Raw genomic sequence first — 18,958 nt, forward strand, 5'->3', positions numbered from 1 at the left:
GAAAGATCTTTATCTCTAGTTTTGAGAGACAGTCCTTGTCTGTGGAGCAGCCTTCAGAAACCATGAGGATTGCTATGCCTGTGGAAAGTTAATTATGGTGATTTTTTTAAGTTGCAGACCCCAGCCTCATTTGCACAGAGTGTTCAGGAATTAACTATTGCTCTTCAGAGGACTGGAGATCCAGCTAACTTGAATCGTCTCAGACCTCACCTAGAGCTCCTAGCAAATATTGATCCCAGTCCAGGTAAATCTGCGTGTTTTCATAGAAACCTTTAAGTTTAGCAAAATGAGCTTAACACTGTTCAAGGATTGAAAGCTGATCATCAAGTGTAAGGAAACGTCCTCCTTACTCATCAACTAAAGGGTTTTGGATTCCAAAGTAGAAATTTGATTGATTGAATAGAGAGAAGCTGGGCAAAAGTCAGTCTAGACAAGAATGGTTTGTTACCCTACAGAATTCAGTATTTTTCTTGTTCATAGGTAATTCTGCAAAACTAGGAAAGTAGAAGATAGTTGGAAAGAATTTAACTGGGAAATAGAAATTAAGCTGTTGACAGAGGAGAGAAAGATAGAAATTGTTGAAAAAGTCAGCAGTGCTGTAATGACTATCTGAGGGAGATGGGAAGGGACAGAACAAAGTCCTATGGCAGAAGTGTTATTTTATACCTGCTAAAATTTGTAAAATCAGTATTATATATCAAAATAGTAAAAAGATATAAACTACAGCTTCAGGAGATGAAAAATTGTACTTCATATTTGTTTAAACAAACAAAAGTTAAACTTCCTTTCCAATGAGGACTAGTTGTACTTCAGAGCTAAAAGAGATGCAGTGCTTTCTTCCCAAATCATACACACTGAAACAAGCTGGGGACAAAGCTGTGCACTGCAAATTTGTTTGCAAAAAACTGATCTGGAAGGTGGCATCACTAATAGCCTCCCTTGATTTCAGTAGCCAAGTCTGGTCTTTGTGGTTTTTTCTGTTCTGTTGAGCTGCCTAAAGAACAGCAGGGGAAGCATGTTGAAGTACTTGTGGAAGAATTTAGTCCCTGTGACTGGAATATAATGTCATTAATTGTGCTGAAGATCTTGAAAGGCTCTTTGAGGTACTGTCTTTTGCAGCAGAGTGTGCAGGCACACAGTGGGAGTGTCAGCTGCTGGAACAGATTCAAAAACTTAGCAAAGTAAATTGGCTAAAAAGAAAAAGTGCTTCTATAGAATTGAGACTGTACAATTTATTCACAGTGGTTTAGATGGTGGTCTGATTCATAGGTTTGCCTTGTGATGTTTTTTCCACATGAGAGGCATTAATTTCTGTTGCTGTTCTACATCTGTGCCTGTGTAATCAGGCCAGGATGACTGTATTGTATGGAATAATTTTACCTCCAGAAGTTTGAATGCAGAGGGATTTTGAACCTGATGTTTTTCTAGGTGAGAAGAGTTTGTACAGTGCCTGAACTCTGGAGTTCTTGTGAGATGAGAAAGTTCTTGTAAAAGGAAATAAATTTACATGCTGATAATGGTCTTACTGGCTCATTCGGTATTTTGTGCAGTTCAGTCTTGAGTTGATAGATACCTCTATTCTATAAGAGCTAAGTGTCCCAGAATTAAGGTGCTGAATGATTTTTGTCTTCTGATGAAATGTTTTTTATAAACTTGGCTAGTCAAGTTTTGTGGTACTGTTGTGGGGTTTTGTACCTGTTTTTGGAAAATCTTTCTGATTTTTCTCTTTATGTTTGGTGTTTGCTGTCCATGCAACAGATGCTCCACCTCCAACATGGGAACAACTGGAAAATGGATTAGTTGCTGTGAGGACTGTGGTTCACGGCTTAGTTGATTATATCCAGAATCACAGCAAAAAAGGAACAGATCAACAACAGGTAAAACCTAAATCATTTTGGAAATATGTACCCCTAAGTTTAATTGGCTGTATCTTATAGTAGAGGTTTACTAATGTCATCAGGAAAGATTTGGTTTGACAGGAAGCTAATTGAAAACATCACTGCAATTCATATTTATCAAAAAAGAAACAAGAAAGGAAAAAACATGAAATAACACATATTTACCTCAGAAACCTGTTGAAGTGATTTTCAGAGCTCACTAGGATGGAAGGAGAACAGTCTGATCCAGCTGCAGGCTTAGGGAAATGAATAACAACCTTCCTGAGTAGAGGGTGGGGAAGGGACACTGGGTGCTGCTGTGATTTGTGGGGATTTTCTTGGTTTTGTTTTAATGTGACATATTTTAGTCAGCTGGCCCTCTGTTAATGAAATCATCCTTGTACCTGTGCTGAGTGGTCTGTCGAGCTTGAAGATTTAACAACAGTTGATATGAAGGTGCAATCCAAGTTCCTGAAACAAATTTTTTTGTTTCAGCAATGACAATATAATTAATATATTAACTTCTCTCATAGTTACCTTATCACACATTCCTTTGATGTAATTTTATTGTGTAGCTCAATTGATGTAAATGCTGCTGAAGTGCAGAGCTGCCTGTCCCAGTCCTACTCCTCTGTCTCCTTGGCACTCATCCTCTTGGAGAGCTGGTTTGGGGAGCTCAACTAGTAAAAAGATTATCTCTGCCAAAAAAAAAAAAAATTAAAGTTAATTATTTCTGCTGTTTCATCTTTTTGCATTACTTGGGATGGATAATAAGCACTGTCACCAGCAAAAGGAAAAACAGTAGAAATGCATAAGTGGGAATCTGGGAGGGGAAAACATCAAGAGTTTTTGTTGTGGAGAGCCTGTGGTACTTGCTGTGCTGCTTGGAAGGGAGCCTGGAGCCTGTGAGTAGGAAAGGGAGGTCTGGGTCAAGTTGCACTACTTGGCAACAGTGGCCAGTAAAAGGTTGTGTGGCTTATGTTCACTCTGCCTGGGTCTTCCCACTGCAGTAGAAGGCAAAGAAACCCCAAAACAAGCCAAACAAAAACCAAACAAACAAACCCTCCCAAAACCACACCAAAATAAAACAAAAAAACCCAACAGTTTGCAGGTGGCTTCTGACAGGTATTCACCTTTTGGCTTCCCAGAAGGCCTGTTGACTTTGACAGATGTTTCCCTTGCTGAACTATCGAAATGGTATATCTGATTACTGGTAATTTTTTCATCCTGTCTCAGTTTTGTCCGCTTAAGTGTGTCTTAAAATGTACAGCTGTGTTCCAGTCAAGCTCTCCAGTAAGGAGTTTGAACAAAAATGCTGTAGAAAACTGAGAGTGACTTAGTTGTCAAAACATGTACTCTTGAATCTGTTGGTTCTGTTGAAGAACCAAACCCGAGTACTTCAGTCATTTATTTCATGTCAGCTATTCCAGAAATACTTTAATTAGATGAATTATCAACAGTGAAACTCCAGGCCTTTGATAAGATGATACATTCAGCTTGGCTAAGTGATTTTCATGTTTAGGTATCTCACCTGGTCTCTTTACCCTTGTCAGCCCCCTCAGCACAGCAAGTACAAGACATACATGTGCCGGGACATGAAGCAGAGAGGAGGATGTCCCAGGGGAGCCAGCTGCACCTTTGCACACTCACAGGAGGAGCTGGAAAAGTAAGTGTTTTACTAGTAGAAAGCAGTCCAGTCTTTGTTTCATCTTGTCTATGAGAGTTATTTCTCATATTTAGGAATGAGGGGGAAAGGAGGTATAACCTAGCTGTTAAACTAGTAAGAAGTTATGTGATAAACTTGTAACGGTCATTTCTTAGATTTTGGAGCTACTTGTTCTTCCATACAGCTGGATATTTGCTTTGTTCATCACTAATGCAGCTCTGAAAGTTTGATGTTACACAAGTGATAGCCAAAGTTTTGGGAGGTGGGCTGTTTTCCCTACTTCTTAAGTGTGTGATGGCATTCACAGTGGCTTTTGTTTGTGGGTACTTCTCCTCTTCCCTTTTCATTCAGGTAGGTTGCTGGCAGTTTTCCAGATGTAAGGAATGTGTTGCTAGCTCTCCAAAGGGCTAAAAACAAACAATTCAAGATTTTTTTCCTGCAACAATTCTTTGTGCAATCTGTCAAAAAATTTCATGCAGGTACTTTCAATTGGTTACATCTGTTGTAAAGTTAAAAAATGATGCTCATATCAAATCCGCAGTCTAGATCCATTACAGATTTAGGAGGGTTACCAGTTACGCAAGAGCAAGATTCTGTTGTTCTGCAGGTTGTTTTAATTTCTTTGATTATTTAGGAGCTAAAATAAATAAATACAGTGTATTTTGTGTAGTATATTAGCTCGTTACTTGCTTTAAAAATTCAAAGAAAAGGTGCTTTTTAATGAGAATACTGCAAAGGCTCAGGATTGGCATGCAGTGTTTCTTTTTCATTTCTTAATCTGAAGCTCAAAGCATTAATGTCAGTTCGTGGCCTCTATAGCCAGCATGCAGTGCATAGACAAAACACAGAGAAAGAAGAGCAGGGCATGTGGTGTTAGAATGACAAAGACAGTTATTCATATGAACAAGGAATAGGACTCTAGTATTTGTGTGCTGCAGAAACAGTTGAAGAGTTTTTTGCCTTCTGTCATCATGCTAATGAAATGGAGATTGGCAGTGCAGCTTTGGGGATGATTTTGTTGGCCTGTGTTGGGTGGTGGGTCAGTGTTACAGCCCTGAGCCAGCTGTATGTATCAAGGACTGTTTGTCAGCTTTGCTGGGGGGAGAGGCCTGGTGTAGCCAGACTGACTTGCTTGCCTTGGTACTAATGTTGTCCTGGGCTGTAGAGAATGTTTGTTCAGGTTCTGTGGGTGGGTGGGGAACTTGGGAGTTCTGATTGTTCCTTATACCTTTTATCTTTGCTTAATTCCTTTACGTAGCTATTGTGTTAGCACTCCTCCTTTTAAAAATGCTTTGTGTGACTAATATTCATTGCTTTTGCTGTGTGACTCCTCTCTCTCATATGTAGCTTTAACTTTGGAGGAAGGTTATGGGGAAATGTGTGGTAATGTTTAGATAGCATATTATCATCTAAACTTGCTCAAACAGCAGCTCATTCCCTCTTGACAAGGGACAAACACGTAGTGTCCATAGGCAAGAACTGAACTTTTTAAAAATTCATTTGTGTCCTGCACGTGTGGAGACTGCAACAACATCTAAAAAACAAAAGAGCCCCAACAAGAAAACCCCTTTTTGTCTCTCTTGTGTTGCTGTTAATGCACATGGGCAACTACAGAGATTATCTAAGGATTGAGTAATCAAACAGTAGCCACCTTTTTCTGCAGTAATTTGTATACATTCCTAGTCTGGGTTCCCATCTCACTCTGGCTGTTATTTATGATATCAAAGTGTTGGCTTCAACCCTGCTGAAGAAATACTATTTGCTTCTTGTTCAGTGAGAACACTCAGGTCTGCCAGTGTGCTCTCATACTTGCATTCTGGGACTTGAACTAATGGCAGGGTATTTAGAGGAGCACCTTCAACTCTGGAATTTGTTCTCCAGTACTGTTGGCCTACTGGTTTCTGTGGAGCTTTGGTTAAAGTGCCTGTATTTCTTCAGGCTTTAGTCAGAAGCAGTTAGATTTTTGGGATTGCTGCTTGTTCATAGAGTTTTTATATCTGCAATCACTTTATCAAACAACAGAAATGGTGTAAGCTCTGTATTGATATAGTAACATTAATCTTAAGATATACTTTAAAATATATCATGTGGCAGTAAACACTTGGCTTATTATTGGACAAACAGAGCAAAAGGGTATAACTTCATATTTTTTCACTTAAATTTTCTGCTATTAGTTTCTTCTCTGAATAAAACAGGCTTGAACAGTCTGTGATTCTTATTCTGAAGCTTGTATTACTATATTTTATATGATAGTAGTACTTTATGTGATGCTTGGTTTTGGTTTTCTTCTCTCGAGATGCATATGTGTAAAGAAAGTAGGATTTATAAGTTTGCTGTGTGAAGTTTGCCTGTCAATTCTTGATGTACTTGTCATTAAAAGTCCATTCTTGTTCTGATTGAAATTCTGATTAATAAATCAGCTATCAGAGAAGTTGTATTCTAAGAGGTATTTTCATAAGCCCCTTGAAGAATTTGAATAAAAGGAAGCTTTCAGTAGAATCCATGTTTGAAAAATCTTGAAAGTACAACTCCTCTTAATTTTTTTTCGTTTCAATTTTTGACATGTGGTTTCTCTTTCTGAAGATTCCGTAAAATGAACAAGCGTCTCGTTCCCCGAAGACCCCTTAGTGCCTCCCTGGGCCAGCTGAATGAGGTGGGCCTGCCTTCAGGAGCTATCCTCTCAGAGGAAGGGGGAGTGGACTTGCCCAATAGGAAAACTTCTGCTCTGCCAAATGGAATTGTGTCAACAGGCAGCACAGTGACACAACTGATTTCTCGAGGGACTGACTCTGGTTATGAAAGTGCCCTGAAGCCGGGGAAGATGGACCATCTGAGCAGCAGTGCCCCTGGATCCCCTCCTGACTTGTACGGCTCTTCCTACCTGTTCTTCACATTGTTGTGGGTGTAAATGGGGAGTAGAGACAAAGGAAACCAGTTCTTTAAAAAAGAAACAGAACTGGGGTTGTGGTTGTTCTTGTGTTTGGTTGGGGGTTTTTTTAATGATTATATAGTAGAGTAGAAAGCTAAAGCTTAAACTCTAAACTATGTTAATTCCCTGTTTGCTTATATTTTAATTAGAGAAGGTGATGGAAGCCTTCAGAAGGTGGAGTGTAGACAGATAACAGTGTGTTAAAGTACAGTGTGGAGTACTATACCAGGCCTTAATGAGCAGTGCCATCTTTCCACTTCTTTAGGCTGGAATCTGTCCCCAAGAGCTCTATTTCTGCCTTGCCAGTGAACCCTCATCCTGTGCCTGCTCGGGTGCCAGCAGATCTGCCCTCAGTGTCTGTCACCAAGCAGTTGCAGATGGTACCACGAGGGTCTCAGTTGTACAGTGCACAGCAAGCAGATATGTTTTATCAAGACCCCAGAGGGGCTGCCCCATCGTTTGAGCCAGCACCCTACCAGCAAGGTAAGATTGACACCAAGCTCTTTCATCCTTGTGCTGATTTTAGTCTTTCTTTCCACTCTGGTTTTTAAGCCCTTTAATTGAAGTTCTCTTACAAATGACGTGGATGAAAGACACTAATATGGTCATGTCATAATAAGATGGAAATTGGCAGGATTTTATGCCTTGACTGAAGTCTTCAGTGCAAGTGAAAACAAGACCTGTATCTGTTCAGGTGTTGCAAGTCCTTCTGTCTTCAGTTCTTCCTAACTGGGCTGGATGAGGGATCCAGTGTGGTAAACCTTAATTTAGTGTGACTCAGAGAAAATGATAATAAAGTGCATATGATGACTAGAGATAAATGAAATTAGAGAAGAGTGTTCACAGAAAAAGAAAATGTCATAAAAAAGGAACTAAGAGGAAAAATTTAACTATAAAGAGAGTATGTGGAGAAAGATCATGTTGAGGGGGATTAAAAAGAGAAGATATGGCTATCTGTATGAAAACAGAGGATGAGTCTTAGGCAGTGTGAGGACACAGAGAGAAATGAGATAAAGTGAGGTTAATGTGAAAGAAAAATAAGTAATGACAGACCAAGGAAAGTTAAAAGCAGAAAAAGCTCTAGAAAGCAAAGGTGAAATGGGGGAAACCATTTCTGAGAAAGTTGCAGAGCATTTTGAATAAAAACAAACTACTTACATTTGTTCCAAAAGTGAACATCTGAGTTGTCCACAAAATTTGATGTCAAGCACATATTCATGCTTATTTTAAAATTATCGCGAGATCCTGGATAGAATCTTCAGGAAACCAGGCATTGTGATATTACAAGTCTTTCATGATTTACAGTTCTGAAATGTCTTTCTCCTGATCAAGATATAGAACAAATCTCTAAATTACTTTAAATCCTGATAATCCAAGTTCCTTTACCCACCCAGTGGCTCTGATACACTTGAGTGTGTCCAGAGAAGAGCAACAAGGCTGGTGAGGGGCTGGGAACACAAACCCTGTGAGGAACCACTGAGGGAGCTGGGGCTGTTCAGCCTGGAGAAAAGGAGGCTCAGGAGTGACCTTATCACTCTCTGCAGCTCCCTGAAAGGTGCCTGCAGTCAGGTGGGGTTGGGCTCTTTCTCCAGGCAGCACTGACAGAACCAGAGAACACAGTCTCAAGCTGTGCCAAGGGAAATATAGGTTGGATATTAGGAAGAAATTTTTCACGGAAAGAGTGATAAAGTATTGGAATGGCTGCCTGGGGAGGTGGTGGAGTCACCATCCCTGGATGTGTTCAAAAAAAGACTGCATATGGCACTTGGTGCCATGGTTTACTTAAGGTGTTTAGGGCATGGGTTGGACTTGATGATCTTAGAGGTCTCTTCCAACCCAAGCATTCTGTGGTTCCATGAGATGAATTTAATTTAGTTGCATGGATGAAGATGTACAGACCAATCTTCAGTTTAATTTTTAGGTCTTACCTAGCTGAAAGCATTTGTAGCAATCTGCAGAGACATTCTGGTGATGTATTTCTATTCACTGTGGTGGGCTCAGTCTCACCAGCTCTTCATCAGCTACTGTAACATTGACACCATGCTGGTATCTTAGTTAATTACACAATGTCACTCGAGCCTTGGATCAACTTTTGCTTCTTCAGGGTATTCTGCCATCCATTTTTGTGTGCAATTGTGCTAATCACTTTGTGTATCTTGTGTTTCCCCCCTTGCCTTGCCTCAGGAGTGTACTATCCCACTCAGTCCATGTCTCGCTTTGTGCGCCCCCCTCCGTCGGCGGCCGAGGCGGGCGCGCCGTACCTGGAGCACTACGGGCCGTACCTGCCGGAGCGCGTGGTGAGCCCGCAGTACCCGCAGCCGCAGGGCTACCCGCCGCTGGCGCAGCCCATGTACCCGCCGCACTACGACGGCCGCCGCGTCTACCCGCCCGTGCAGCCCTACCAGCGCGAGGACGTGGTGCGCGGCAGCCCCGTGCCCATCGACATCCCGCAGGCCGCCGTGCCCCTCTACGTGCCCGAGGCCAGGGACCGATACCAGCAAACGGAGCCTTACTGCCCCGTGCCTCCGCATCTCGGGCAGATCCGACCTTCCTGCCACAGGGTATGGGTTCTGCACTGTGCTTTTCTGCTTGTTTTGGGAGAGAAAGTGTAAACTGCTTGGGGAATTGAATGGTTTTCTACTAAGGCCTTTGTGAAAGTCTGAACTTTAGGAAGTGGACCAAAAACTGGAAGGTAACTAAATTACCTTCAACTCTCAGTCAACTCTCCAGTTGAAATGATGTTAATATGTAAAAGTAGGCTGCTTTAGCACTCAAAGTAGAAAAGCATTGGAAATCTCATACGTTTCTAACTTGTCCAACAAAGATTAGGCTGGAGAGGGCAACTCCAGTGCAGAGTAAATACAGAGTGTGGAAATGGTCACACATGCATTCTTGTACTGCCCATCTGTGACTGACCAACTCTGTACCTCAATAATAAACATTAAACAAACCTGCCTTGACAAAATAATTAAAAATTCTGCTCTTCTGAATTTTTCTAGTTAGATAGCTAACTGGAGGGTATTTCTGCTGTAAGTTTACAAATTGGTTTTGGTAACTCACCAGCTGGAATTGAGTTCTGTAGAATAGTTGGACTTAAGTCATTCAGATTAAAAGTTCTGAATCCTATTGCCAGGTATAGGAAGTGTTTTTCACATAATTTACAGATTTATCAGTTTGAGCGTGCGGTGTTTGTGTTTAATTCTGTTGCAAAGTGAATAATAAATGTGACTAGTGACCTGTAGAATTCTATCAAGTTACCCTACATGACTGTAATGGAACTTGCCATGCTGAACATGTGCCAGTGGGAACTTTGTCAAGTTGCAACACTTGCCTGTTTGTGGGCTGTCCTGAACTAACACTGGCCAGTGTAGGAAAATGTATGTCATGTATGAAAGTTAACAGGTAGACTTAAACAAAGTGATCATCACTTGTTTAATGATTCTATCTGTCCTCTGTATTTCCCTCTCCTTGCAGTACATAGCTGTGTTATCTTGTTCAGATAAACAACACATTTTGTACTTGAATGCTTCAGGAGCTCTGAAACATTTTCCTGTCTTCATTTCAGCCTCATCCCAGCCTGGATGAACTTCACAGACGAAGGAAAGAGATCATGGCCCAGCTGGAAGAGAGGAAGGTGATATCTCCACCTCCTTTTGCACCATCACCAACCTTGCCTCATCCTTTTCACTCAGAGGAGGTAAGCATATTTTGACAAAACATGAGATACTGGCATGTTTAGAAAATACTTGGGCCTTTACGTGCTGGTAGGTGTAGACAACAGGAAAATCAGAACAATACAGCACTGGCCAGTGTTGGGCAAAGTAAATTTCGTGCCTAGCTGGGAAACCCTTGTAGTACAGTCTCCAGTATTTCAGCTGGCTGTTGATCTACCACTGGTCCTGAGCTCTCTGCTTTTGGTGCAGCCAGGAAAATTAATTTAGAACCATTACTAATTGAAGTAATCGCTCTTCACAGTTACCAGACTTTACTCCTGACATATTTAGAATGAAGTAACAGCTTGATAGAGATTTGTTTTTTTAACCAGTGTCAAAATATCACCTTCGAACTGGCCAAGTGAACAGTCAGCACTGGGAGCGTAGCCAGGGGCTCAGAATTTCACGCACTTCATGTGTTCTCTGGCCCAGTTCCAGAGGGTGATGTTTCTGATAAAAAATAATCCTGGTCATGTTTCTCAAGTTCACTACTGTTGAAGTGCACAGGGATGGCTGTGAAACTGCTTCTTCCCTTCGCTTACAGAACCAGATTTTTGTTTTTGTACAGTACTTGGATGAAGACCTGAAGGTAGCTGGGAAATACAAAGGAAATGACTACAGCCAGTACTCCCCGTGGTCCTGTGACACCATCGGCTCCTACATTGGAACCAAAGATGCAAAACCCAAAGATGTTGTGGCAGCAAGGAGTGTGGAGATGGCGGTATGCAGGGATAAGGGGAAAACAGAAGAGTGGGTATTCCTGTGGGTTGGGAAGGACTTTCATTTGCTTTCCACAATGATGACAGTGCTTTATTTCAGCTCAGAAGTGCATTGCAGTCACAGAAAGCATTTGCTGGTGTGTGAAGCACTTCGTTTTCAAAGTTATGAGCAGTCCTACCCTTGTGTAGCTGGTACAAAATTCTGCATATAGTTGCAAGATAGCCTCTCTGCTGTGAAGCCATAGAAGCAAGAATATTGTGCAAGGATTATTCTTTGCATTTACTTGAAATGCAAAAATTATTCTGTCCTGGCAGCTTCTTAATTAAGCATGTCCATCTGTTGCTGCCTGTACTTCTTTCTGTTAGAGAAAAATTCTGCAGCTTAACTTTAGGCAATTAATTCCCTTTAGGTGGCTGTTGTTGCTCTTAAGGGTGTTACTAGTTTTTACTTGAAGGACTGTGATTTTTGGCCAAAAGAGTACCCAAAACTTGCTTTTTGAGAAAAGCAGTCAAAACTTTCACTAGGCTGTTTCTTCTTGAGGGCAATTTCTACATCTCTGCTGCACTTATTCAGTCCTTCACTGAACTTTGGGAGGTGAGCTGTGATCTTACTTGGTGCTGCTCCATTTTTGCTAGGTCAGTGTTGCAAAATGAAGGGGCTGCTTGGGTGTTACTGTTGGGAGTAATGAATGGAGAAGAATATAGAGGAGTCCTACATAGCACCACTATTCAATTTCTTCCTAACGTTCACACAGCACTCAACATGAGGAGTAGGCTGGTAGCCCATGCACGTAGCAAGTCATTCAGGCTCTTCAAGAGAATAGACTGTTTAGCCTGAGAAACTGTTTTACAGAGATTCATCTATTCTTCTTCACCCCCCATCTGCAAAAGTGATCTGTTGATATATTTTTGTATTGTTGGAGTCACAGAAACCTTTCTTTGGCCAATAAGAGGTGGGGGGGAACATTTCTCATCAGAATTCATTCTTCTGTGGACAGATGCTCACCTGTTGCAACCACTTATTAAATCAGGATTTTTTTGGTTCAGCTTCTCCTCAGAAAGGCTCCCCTTTAGCCCTCTGCCCCATTGGAACTAAATTTCTTTTTTCTGTCTGCTGAATTGCTTTCCTCATAAAGTCGTGAAGCTGCTGTTGGAAATGGACCCAAAAAGGAGGCTTTCTACTGAAAAAAGCAGAGCAAAAAAATTGCATTTCATCTGCAACTTTGAGCTTTTCACCTGTCCTCTTGCTCTCAGTCCTACACAGTGTGGTTGCCTGGAGTTACCACACTGCCACGTTTGACCTGGGAAAGCACTGAGATTATTTGGAATCAGCTTATTGCTGTCTAAGTGGCAGCATCCAGGAGTGATAAACAGCTCTTGGCTTTCATCCCTGCTGCAAGAAAACTGTGTAAAAAACCTGCAGCTCAGTTAGAAGGAGTAATAAGGTTCTAGAGAAATAACCTCCTTTTTCAAGGCTAAACAAAGTATTCTTTGCCCTAAGAGCTAATTTTCAGATAAGCAAAATGGGATCTCTGCTGCTTTTCAGGTTTTGTCTCCTCACAGGAAAAAATTATCAAGAGACCTTTACTGAATTAATTCTTCAGTGATTTTTTTTTTAAATAATTCATAAGAGATTCTTTTTTTGAAGCACAGGAGTAGTATCACCTGAGTGCATAATGCTGAATATTCTGCAGATGACATGCAGCTTTACTGAGTAAATAGAAGGATATTAAAATTGGTACTAGCATCCTATGGCCTCAAGATTTAAATATATTTTTTAATGTATTTTTTTTTTCCAGAATTCCAAAGTAGATTTTCCCTAATGTTTCTGTTTCTAAGTATTACATTTCTTGAGTTTAGGTTCCAACTTAGTTGTTATTGCCATTTCCACCCCTTTATTCCTGCCTCAGATATGTTAACTGTTTTTTGCAATCCTTATCTCCACTGAAAGCTTGCCGAGTTTTATTTTGTTATAAAATAAAATTTTATTATTAATTTTTATATTATTTGGACTATACCAAAGGTTGTAGCCTTTAGACAATTTTCTTGGTGTAGTGGTCCCACTTACCTTGCTCTTTTTGTTCTACTGTGCAGTTTTACTTCTTTAGCAGTCTTAACTTGATTTTGGCAATTGTTACCATATTACATTTTGTGGTAGCCAACAGATAGCTTTCCTATTTAACTCAGCTCTTCGAGGACAGTGTGAACACTTCTCTCCTCATATGCTGACCTATTAAGGTGTTTGAGTCTAAAATTCCGTTAGAAACCAGGATGTTGCAAACAGTAGTGCTGCTTTATGAAAGGTGCCTGAAAAGATATACCAGACATGTCCAAGTAAGTGTGGTACTGAAAAACTCCCATTCTGAGTCATTTGCAGGCTGTTAGGTTATACAATTCTTAGCACTGCGCTTCTGAAAAATTTCTTTTTGATTCTAGAAGGAATGTCTATTCCTCAGAGATGCCCATTGGTCTCTTCTTTGAGTTTATATGAGGGGGAGGTTTTCCCTCTCTTCTCTTCCCATTAGACTTTCTTTGTCTCAGTTTCCATTTGCTGCTGCTCTCTTCTTCTGGATTTGATCAGAATTTTTCAGCTTTTTCACTGTGGTGAAAAATCACTGGTGTTGTAATGATCATCTTAAGGTAGGCCATTAAGGAGATGTCCGTTCTGACTACAAAAACTAGTTGAAAAGTGAAGGGAATAGAGAATACAAGAGAAACTAACAGCACTTACCAAATTGTTGTGAGAGGAACGTGTGCTGTTGGTTTTGGGATGAGTTTTGGAGTGCATTTTCCATGTGTTGTGCAGAATGTGGACAGCAAAGCCATGCGTGAGCAGCGGCTGGACATGCAGCGGCGCGCGGCCGAGGCGGGGGACGATGACCTCATTCCCTTTGGAGACCGCCCAACCGTGTCAAGATTTGGGGCCATCTCCCGTACTTCCAAAGCCATGTACCAGAACTCTGGGCCCATGCAGGCCATGGCAGTTCCGGGAGCTGCCACCAAATCCATCATTTCAGGTATGATCTGTGCTCTTGCATTTTGTTGGCTGTTGCTATTTTCTTTACTTGTCTTGAGGACAAGCCCTCTAAGCTTGTATCTTGTCTCAGAAGTTACAGCTGTGGTGTGTGTTAATGGCACTTAAAATAACTGCAGGTAGGGTTATACTGAGAGGACTGAATTCAGGACAAGGTTGCCACAGTTTGCTGAGATCACTTGGTCTGGACAAGAGGAGACCAAGGGCAGACCCCATAGCAGTCTACAGCTGCCTCCCAAGGGGTGCAGAAGGACAGGCCCTGATTTCTCTGTAGTGACCAGTGATAGGACTGGAGCTGTGTCAGGGCAGGGTATGGTTGGATATCAGGAAAAGATTCTTCCCTCAGAGGGTGGCACTGAACAGGGAATGGTCACAGCCCCAGGACTCCTAGAGCTCCAGAAGTGTATGGAGAGTACTCTCAGGTACAGGGTGGGATTGTTGGGGTGTTTGTGGAGGGCCAGGAATTGGACTCTGTGGTCCTTATGGGTCCCTCCCAACTTGACATATTCAGTGCTTCCATGGCATGTTAGAGCATACAAGTGTATTTGTTAGTGATATGTTGTTGCTGTTTGGAAGAAGTTACTTTGTTCTGCTAGTCCCTCTGATAGGAAGCTTATTTTAAATCTGTAGCAGCAGAATCCAGAAGCCTTGCACTTTCCCAAGTACACTATGCAAAACCATCTTGATGAACTATTGTACTGCTGCTCTCCTGCTTTATTGGTAGCTGCTCCTGCAAACTTAATGCAGCCATTGTCTCATGTACTGTTAGGCAAAGCAAAAAAGTAGAAGTAGTTCATTTCCAACACATCTATTTTCTAAGCACATGTATAATATGGCCTTCTGTCTTACTCCAAAAGATTGTCTCTTTCTTGAGGTGCACTGCATAACCTTAAGAAAATACTGAATTATTATATTCCCCCAAACTTGCTTCTAGCTCTTTCAGGCAGTAATTTTTTAGACTTTATTACAAGTGGAGCTCTGACTTCCCTGGAAAGTTACTATTTAAACGGTAGTTACTGAGATATGTCAGAATTATCAATGAACTCCTGAGTCTTTTAGGAACTTCAGTAGTAAAAATAACTGCAGTCATCATGTCTAAGTTTTGTTCTGTGTTTGCTCATCTGCCTGAGTATCTGAAGTCCTTCACAGTCTCAGACTCTGGAAGGCTGTCACAGACTGTTAGTCATACAGGAAGAGTAGTGGATTAGGCATTTGAGAGTGGTCAAGGAGAGTATTTCTGTGTTCATTCAATCAAAAGAAATGTTCAACTTCTCATAATTGGAGGGCTGGCCGTTCTTCTTCTTCTCTGTCTAGTTCTGTGTTGGCTGAATGACTGAAAGGGTGATTTTGTAGTAATGCAATGTGGTTTTCTTCTGTTCCCTGGTAGACTACAGTCCTTATGAAACTCACGGTGGCTGGGGAGGCTCTCCATATTCTCCTCATCAAAATATACCTTCTCAGGGACGTTTCAATGACAGGTAGGACTGCTGTATTTTTTCTTTGCCTTTCTCTAAATTTTCTCTTCTCTATTTTTTTCTGTGCCAGTGGAGTAAAGATTTTTATTTTGAAATCTCCTTGTTTTCTAATCCCAAAGGGAGAGGCTGTCCATGTCAGATGTGGCTGCTCATGGGAAGCAGTTGCCCTCAGCTGAACGAGAGCAGCAGCTGCGCATGGAGCTGCAGCAAGTCGACCATCAGATCAGCCAGCAGACCCAAATGAGGGGGCTGGAGGTTGGTACCAGAGTTTGGAGCAGCACTGGGGGGTGGGATGGAGGGAGATGAGGCTGGTAAGCCTTTCAAGGGCTGACCTTTGTAGTGATACTCAGTAGCAATATTTAATCCTGTGATGCCAGGCATCAGGGCTGTGGTGCAAGTTCCAGCTTTTCTGCTCAGCAGCAGAAACTTCTCTGCACTCCACATGCACACCAACACTATATTTGAATCTGCAGTCTGTGCTTAGTCTTGTTTGCTATCACTCTTTTTCACTCCCCCTGTGTTCAACTCTACTCAGAGGCAAACTTGGGGCGTAGCAGCCTGTTCTTCTTGACTTTACTGCTGCTGGAAATGTCTAATTTTATGTACAGAAAGCCATGAGCTTCATCTGTTTCATGTTTGGCTTTGTGTTTGTACCTGTTTCTTCCTAAATAGCACAAGAGTCAAGAAAGTAAATATGTAATACATTTAGCTTGAAAAATTAAGGCCTAATATTTTATGGCTCTTTGCTTAGAAAAAATGTAGCATAAGGAAAGATGAGTATGGGTTTGTAAAAGAATTAATGAGCTGAAATATTTTGATTTTGTGAGACAGGAGTAATGTCAAGCTATAATGAATGAATAGTTGTAGAAAGCCTTAGTTAATTTTTTCCTCTTAGTAAAAATCAGTAAATATTTACCAGAAAACTGTTCTAGGTACTTTAGCAACTATTTGTGTTAACATTTTCCCGGAAGAAAATGCTGTAAGTAGTGGAGAGCAGCTTCTGCTGAAGCTGTGGTTAGTTAAGAACACAGGTTACAGAGGAGGGTTATTGCAGATTAGTTTAAGAGCTCACCATTAAGTCACAGCAGTAGTTGCAGTAATATGCATTTGTTAGTTACTTGAAACATAGCTTGTGTTCTTGTGCTCTTGTTTGGGAATGAGAGGAGAAAATGTTTTCAGTCTTGCATGTCTGCATTTGCCATAATACAAGAGTACTGGAAAGTTGCAAAACCTCTAAGTGGCCTTCTCCTGCTCATCATTGTTGTGATTGTGTCAGTGTTAAATCCTACTCAGTTGAATGTTGAGTCTTGATTTTGGCATAATATGAATTTTGCAGAATTAGTTATTTTGATTAAGAACAGCTTTCAGTTTATCTCTTATGTTTGAAGCTGCATGTAGATGTTGGAAATCATGGTTTGCCTACTACAAATTGATTGCAGCAATCAATTCAGCCAAAGCATGAAGAGCTAGATCACTTTGCTTTTGCATTGTATGAGCATTTCTACTTAAAGACCAGCCAAATGCTGGACTGTGTGGAGTACAAGATGATGTGTTTAAATGCAGAGCCCACACTTGAAGAATTGATTCACATGTGTTAGCAGAGTTTTAGAATGGCTGACTTGGCTACTGCTTTTAGTAACTTGCAACTTGTGAATGACCATAGTCACTTGCCCCTCTCTGTTCCTCTGTTTCCTAATGTGGGTCAGTAGAGACCTACATATTGACAGCTACATCTCTCAAGATGATGTAATAGTAATTCTGGCTCTGCTGTAGAATTAGATAAATTCTACTGCTGTAAATAAAGCAGCGGATTTGCTTATCTGCAGTTTTTTTTGTTGAACATAGTGCTCAGAAGAGAGTAATGTTTTTGTTCTTGGGCTTAGTCTTAGTTTTGAGAAGGGAGTGACACATGAAGACAACACATGCAAATTTATGACAGCAAGAGGAATTTAACCCTGCTTGTTTAAAAATTAAAATACTTGTCCATGTCTACAGAAACATGTTGAAACTTGCATTGGAAGTGATTTCAATTGGGACATTGTGAAGTGCGGCCTTGGTTTTGCAAACGAGCAATACTCTGGAATTATGGCCTTAGAGCTCTCTGTGCTTGGTGTGCTGTGTGCTCAGTTGTGTATGTGCTTGGCTTTATGCATTTAGGCTGTTAGTAACAGGCTGCTGTTGCAGAGAGAGGCGACTACCCTGGCAGGCCAGCCACAGCCCCCACCCCCACCTCCCAAGTGGCCTGGGATGATCTCAAGTGAGCAGCTGAGCTTGGAGCTACACCAGGTGGAAAGGGAAATTGGGAAGAGAACCCGTGAGCTGAGCATGGTGAGTGCTGGGGGGCTGGGAGGCAGAGATGCAGTGCAGAGCCATGAACTGGCTGCAGCCCCTTCACCCTGGCAGAAAGGCTCCCTTGCTGGATGCTCACAGCTCGAGTCATCCATCTTCCTCTTCACCTCTATTCTTCAAAACCTCCTGAGGAGTTTCTGGAGTCTTCTTCATGAAGAAGTTTAAAGTAGCCTCTTTAAATGTTAGTTTGTCACCATTTGAAATAAGTGTGGTGCTGACTTTGATGGAAACCAAACTGTCTCCAAGGTCCCTGTGCCATGAGCTCTATAAACTGCTTTAGCATAGGAGACATTGTCTGCAGCTACAGGCTAGTGTTCAGGAGTCTGTGTGCTGTTAGTCTGTGGCCTTTGCTTGTTGTTACAAGGATCATCCCTTCCTTTTGGGAAATACTGTGTCCTGAGAAGATGAGCATATCTAAAAGTCTTGGTTTTGTCTCATGGCTTTTGTGGGTTAAACTGTGACTGCAATTTACAGGCCTTCTTCATCGTCCCTAAGGAATGAAATCTCCAGTTCTTTCAACACACTCTTAAAGAATTTTTCATCTGTCCTTTCTTTAAAGGAGAGCCAATCTTCACTGGATATGAAAAACAAGCTGGGCACCACTAAACAGACAGAAAATGGACAATTAGAACCACAAAACAAGGTTCCAGCTGAGGACCTTACACTGACATTCAGGTAACATGGACCTTCAACCTCTCTGTGTAACAGGAGCCACTTCTTCAGGGCTACTCTCTTCTTGAATAAACACCTTTGCCTCACATCAGCTATGATGAGGAAGCATCTACTAGGCAAAGAGACTAAAAATCAAGTTTTTATAGTGCAGGTATGAATTAAGTACCTCTCTAGCTGTGGAGTAGGTGAGCGGAATAAGACTGTATAAATTAATGGAATAGAAGACTTGCAGGGAGGAATCCATCTGGTCAGTATTGGGTGATTAGTAGGGAGAAGCAGGAGTTACACAGCCACCACAAAATACATCTTTATCTGCTGTTTTGGTTTCATATAAAAGAAATCTCCCAAATGTGAAAGGTATTCCATCCCTCTAATGTTCGTGATGCGGATGTTGTCTAGGAAGGTACAGACTTTGAAGCTACAATCACTTTCAGCTGTCAGTAGTGGACTTTTATCTGTGTAGATGCTGGGACTGATTTCAGTTTACATTTAATAGTTGGAATAAAATGGTTTTGGGAACGCTG

The 18,958-nt window shown here is 41.4% G+C and overlaps 1 protein-coding gene across 12 annotated transcripts in view; it reads left to right on the forward strand.

Moving 5' to 3' along the window:
* The window catches only part of RC3H1 (ring finger and CCCH-type domains 1), a 62,314-nt gene that overhangs the window by 36,015 nt on the left and 7,341 nt on the right, over positions 1–18,958 (forward strand). For 3 of the 12 annotated variants that reach the window (XM_026793488.2, XM_026793490.2, XM_026793489.2), the window contains exons 7-19: positions 112–244; positions 1,759–1,877; positions 3,431–3,543; positions 6,127–6,408; positions 6,738–6,955; positions 8,657–9,033; positions 10,038–10,169; positions 10,736–10,906; positions 13,711–13,921; positions 15,326–15,416; positions 15,533–15,668; positions 17,571–17,741; positions 18,322–18,437. In XM_026793488.2, coding sequence (XP_026649289.1) covers positions 112–244; positions 1,759–1,877; positions 3,431–3,543; positions 6,127–6,408; positions 6,738–6,955; positions 8,657–9,033; positions 10,038–10,169; positions 10,736–10,906; positions 13,711–13,921; positions 15,326–15,416; positions 15,533–15,668; positions 17,571–17,741; positions 18,322–18,437 — 2,270 coding nt within the window. The remainder of the gene's footprint in view (positions 1–111; positions 245–1,758; positions 1,878–3,430; positions 3,544–6,126; positions 6,409–6,737; positions 6,956–8,656; positions 9,034–10,037; positions 10,170–10,735; positions 10,907–13,710; positions 13,922–15,325; positions 15,417–15,532; positions 15,669–17,570; positions 17,742–18,321; positions 18,438–18,958) is intronic. The other 9 variants (XM_026793493.2, XM_026793494.2, XM_026793492.2 and 6 more) reach the window with 5 other exon arrangements.

This window comes from Zonotrichia albicollis, chromosome 8 (genome assembly GCF_047830755.1).
Source record: "Zonotrichia albicollis isolate bZonAlb1 chromosome 8, bZonAlb1.hap1, whole genome shotgun sequence".
NCBI classification, from domain to species: Eukaryota; Metazoa; Chordata; class Aves; order Passeriformes; family Passerellidae; genus Zonotrichia; species Zonotrichia albicollis.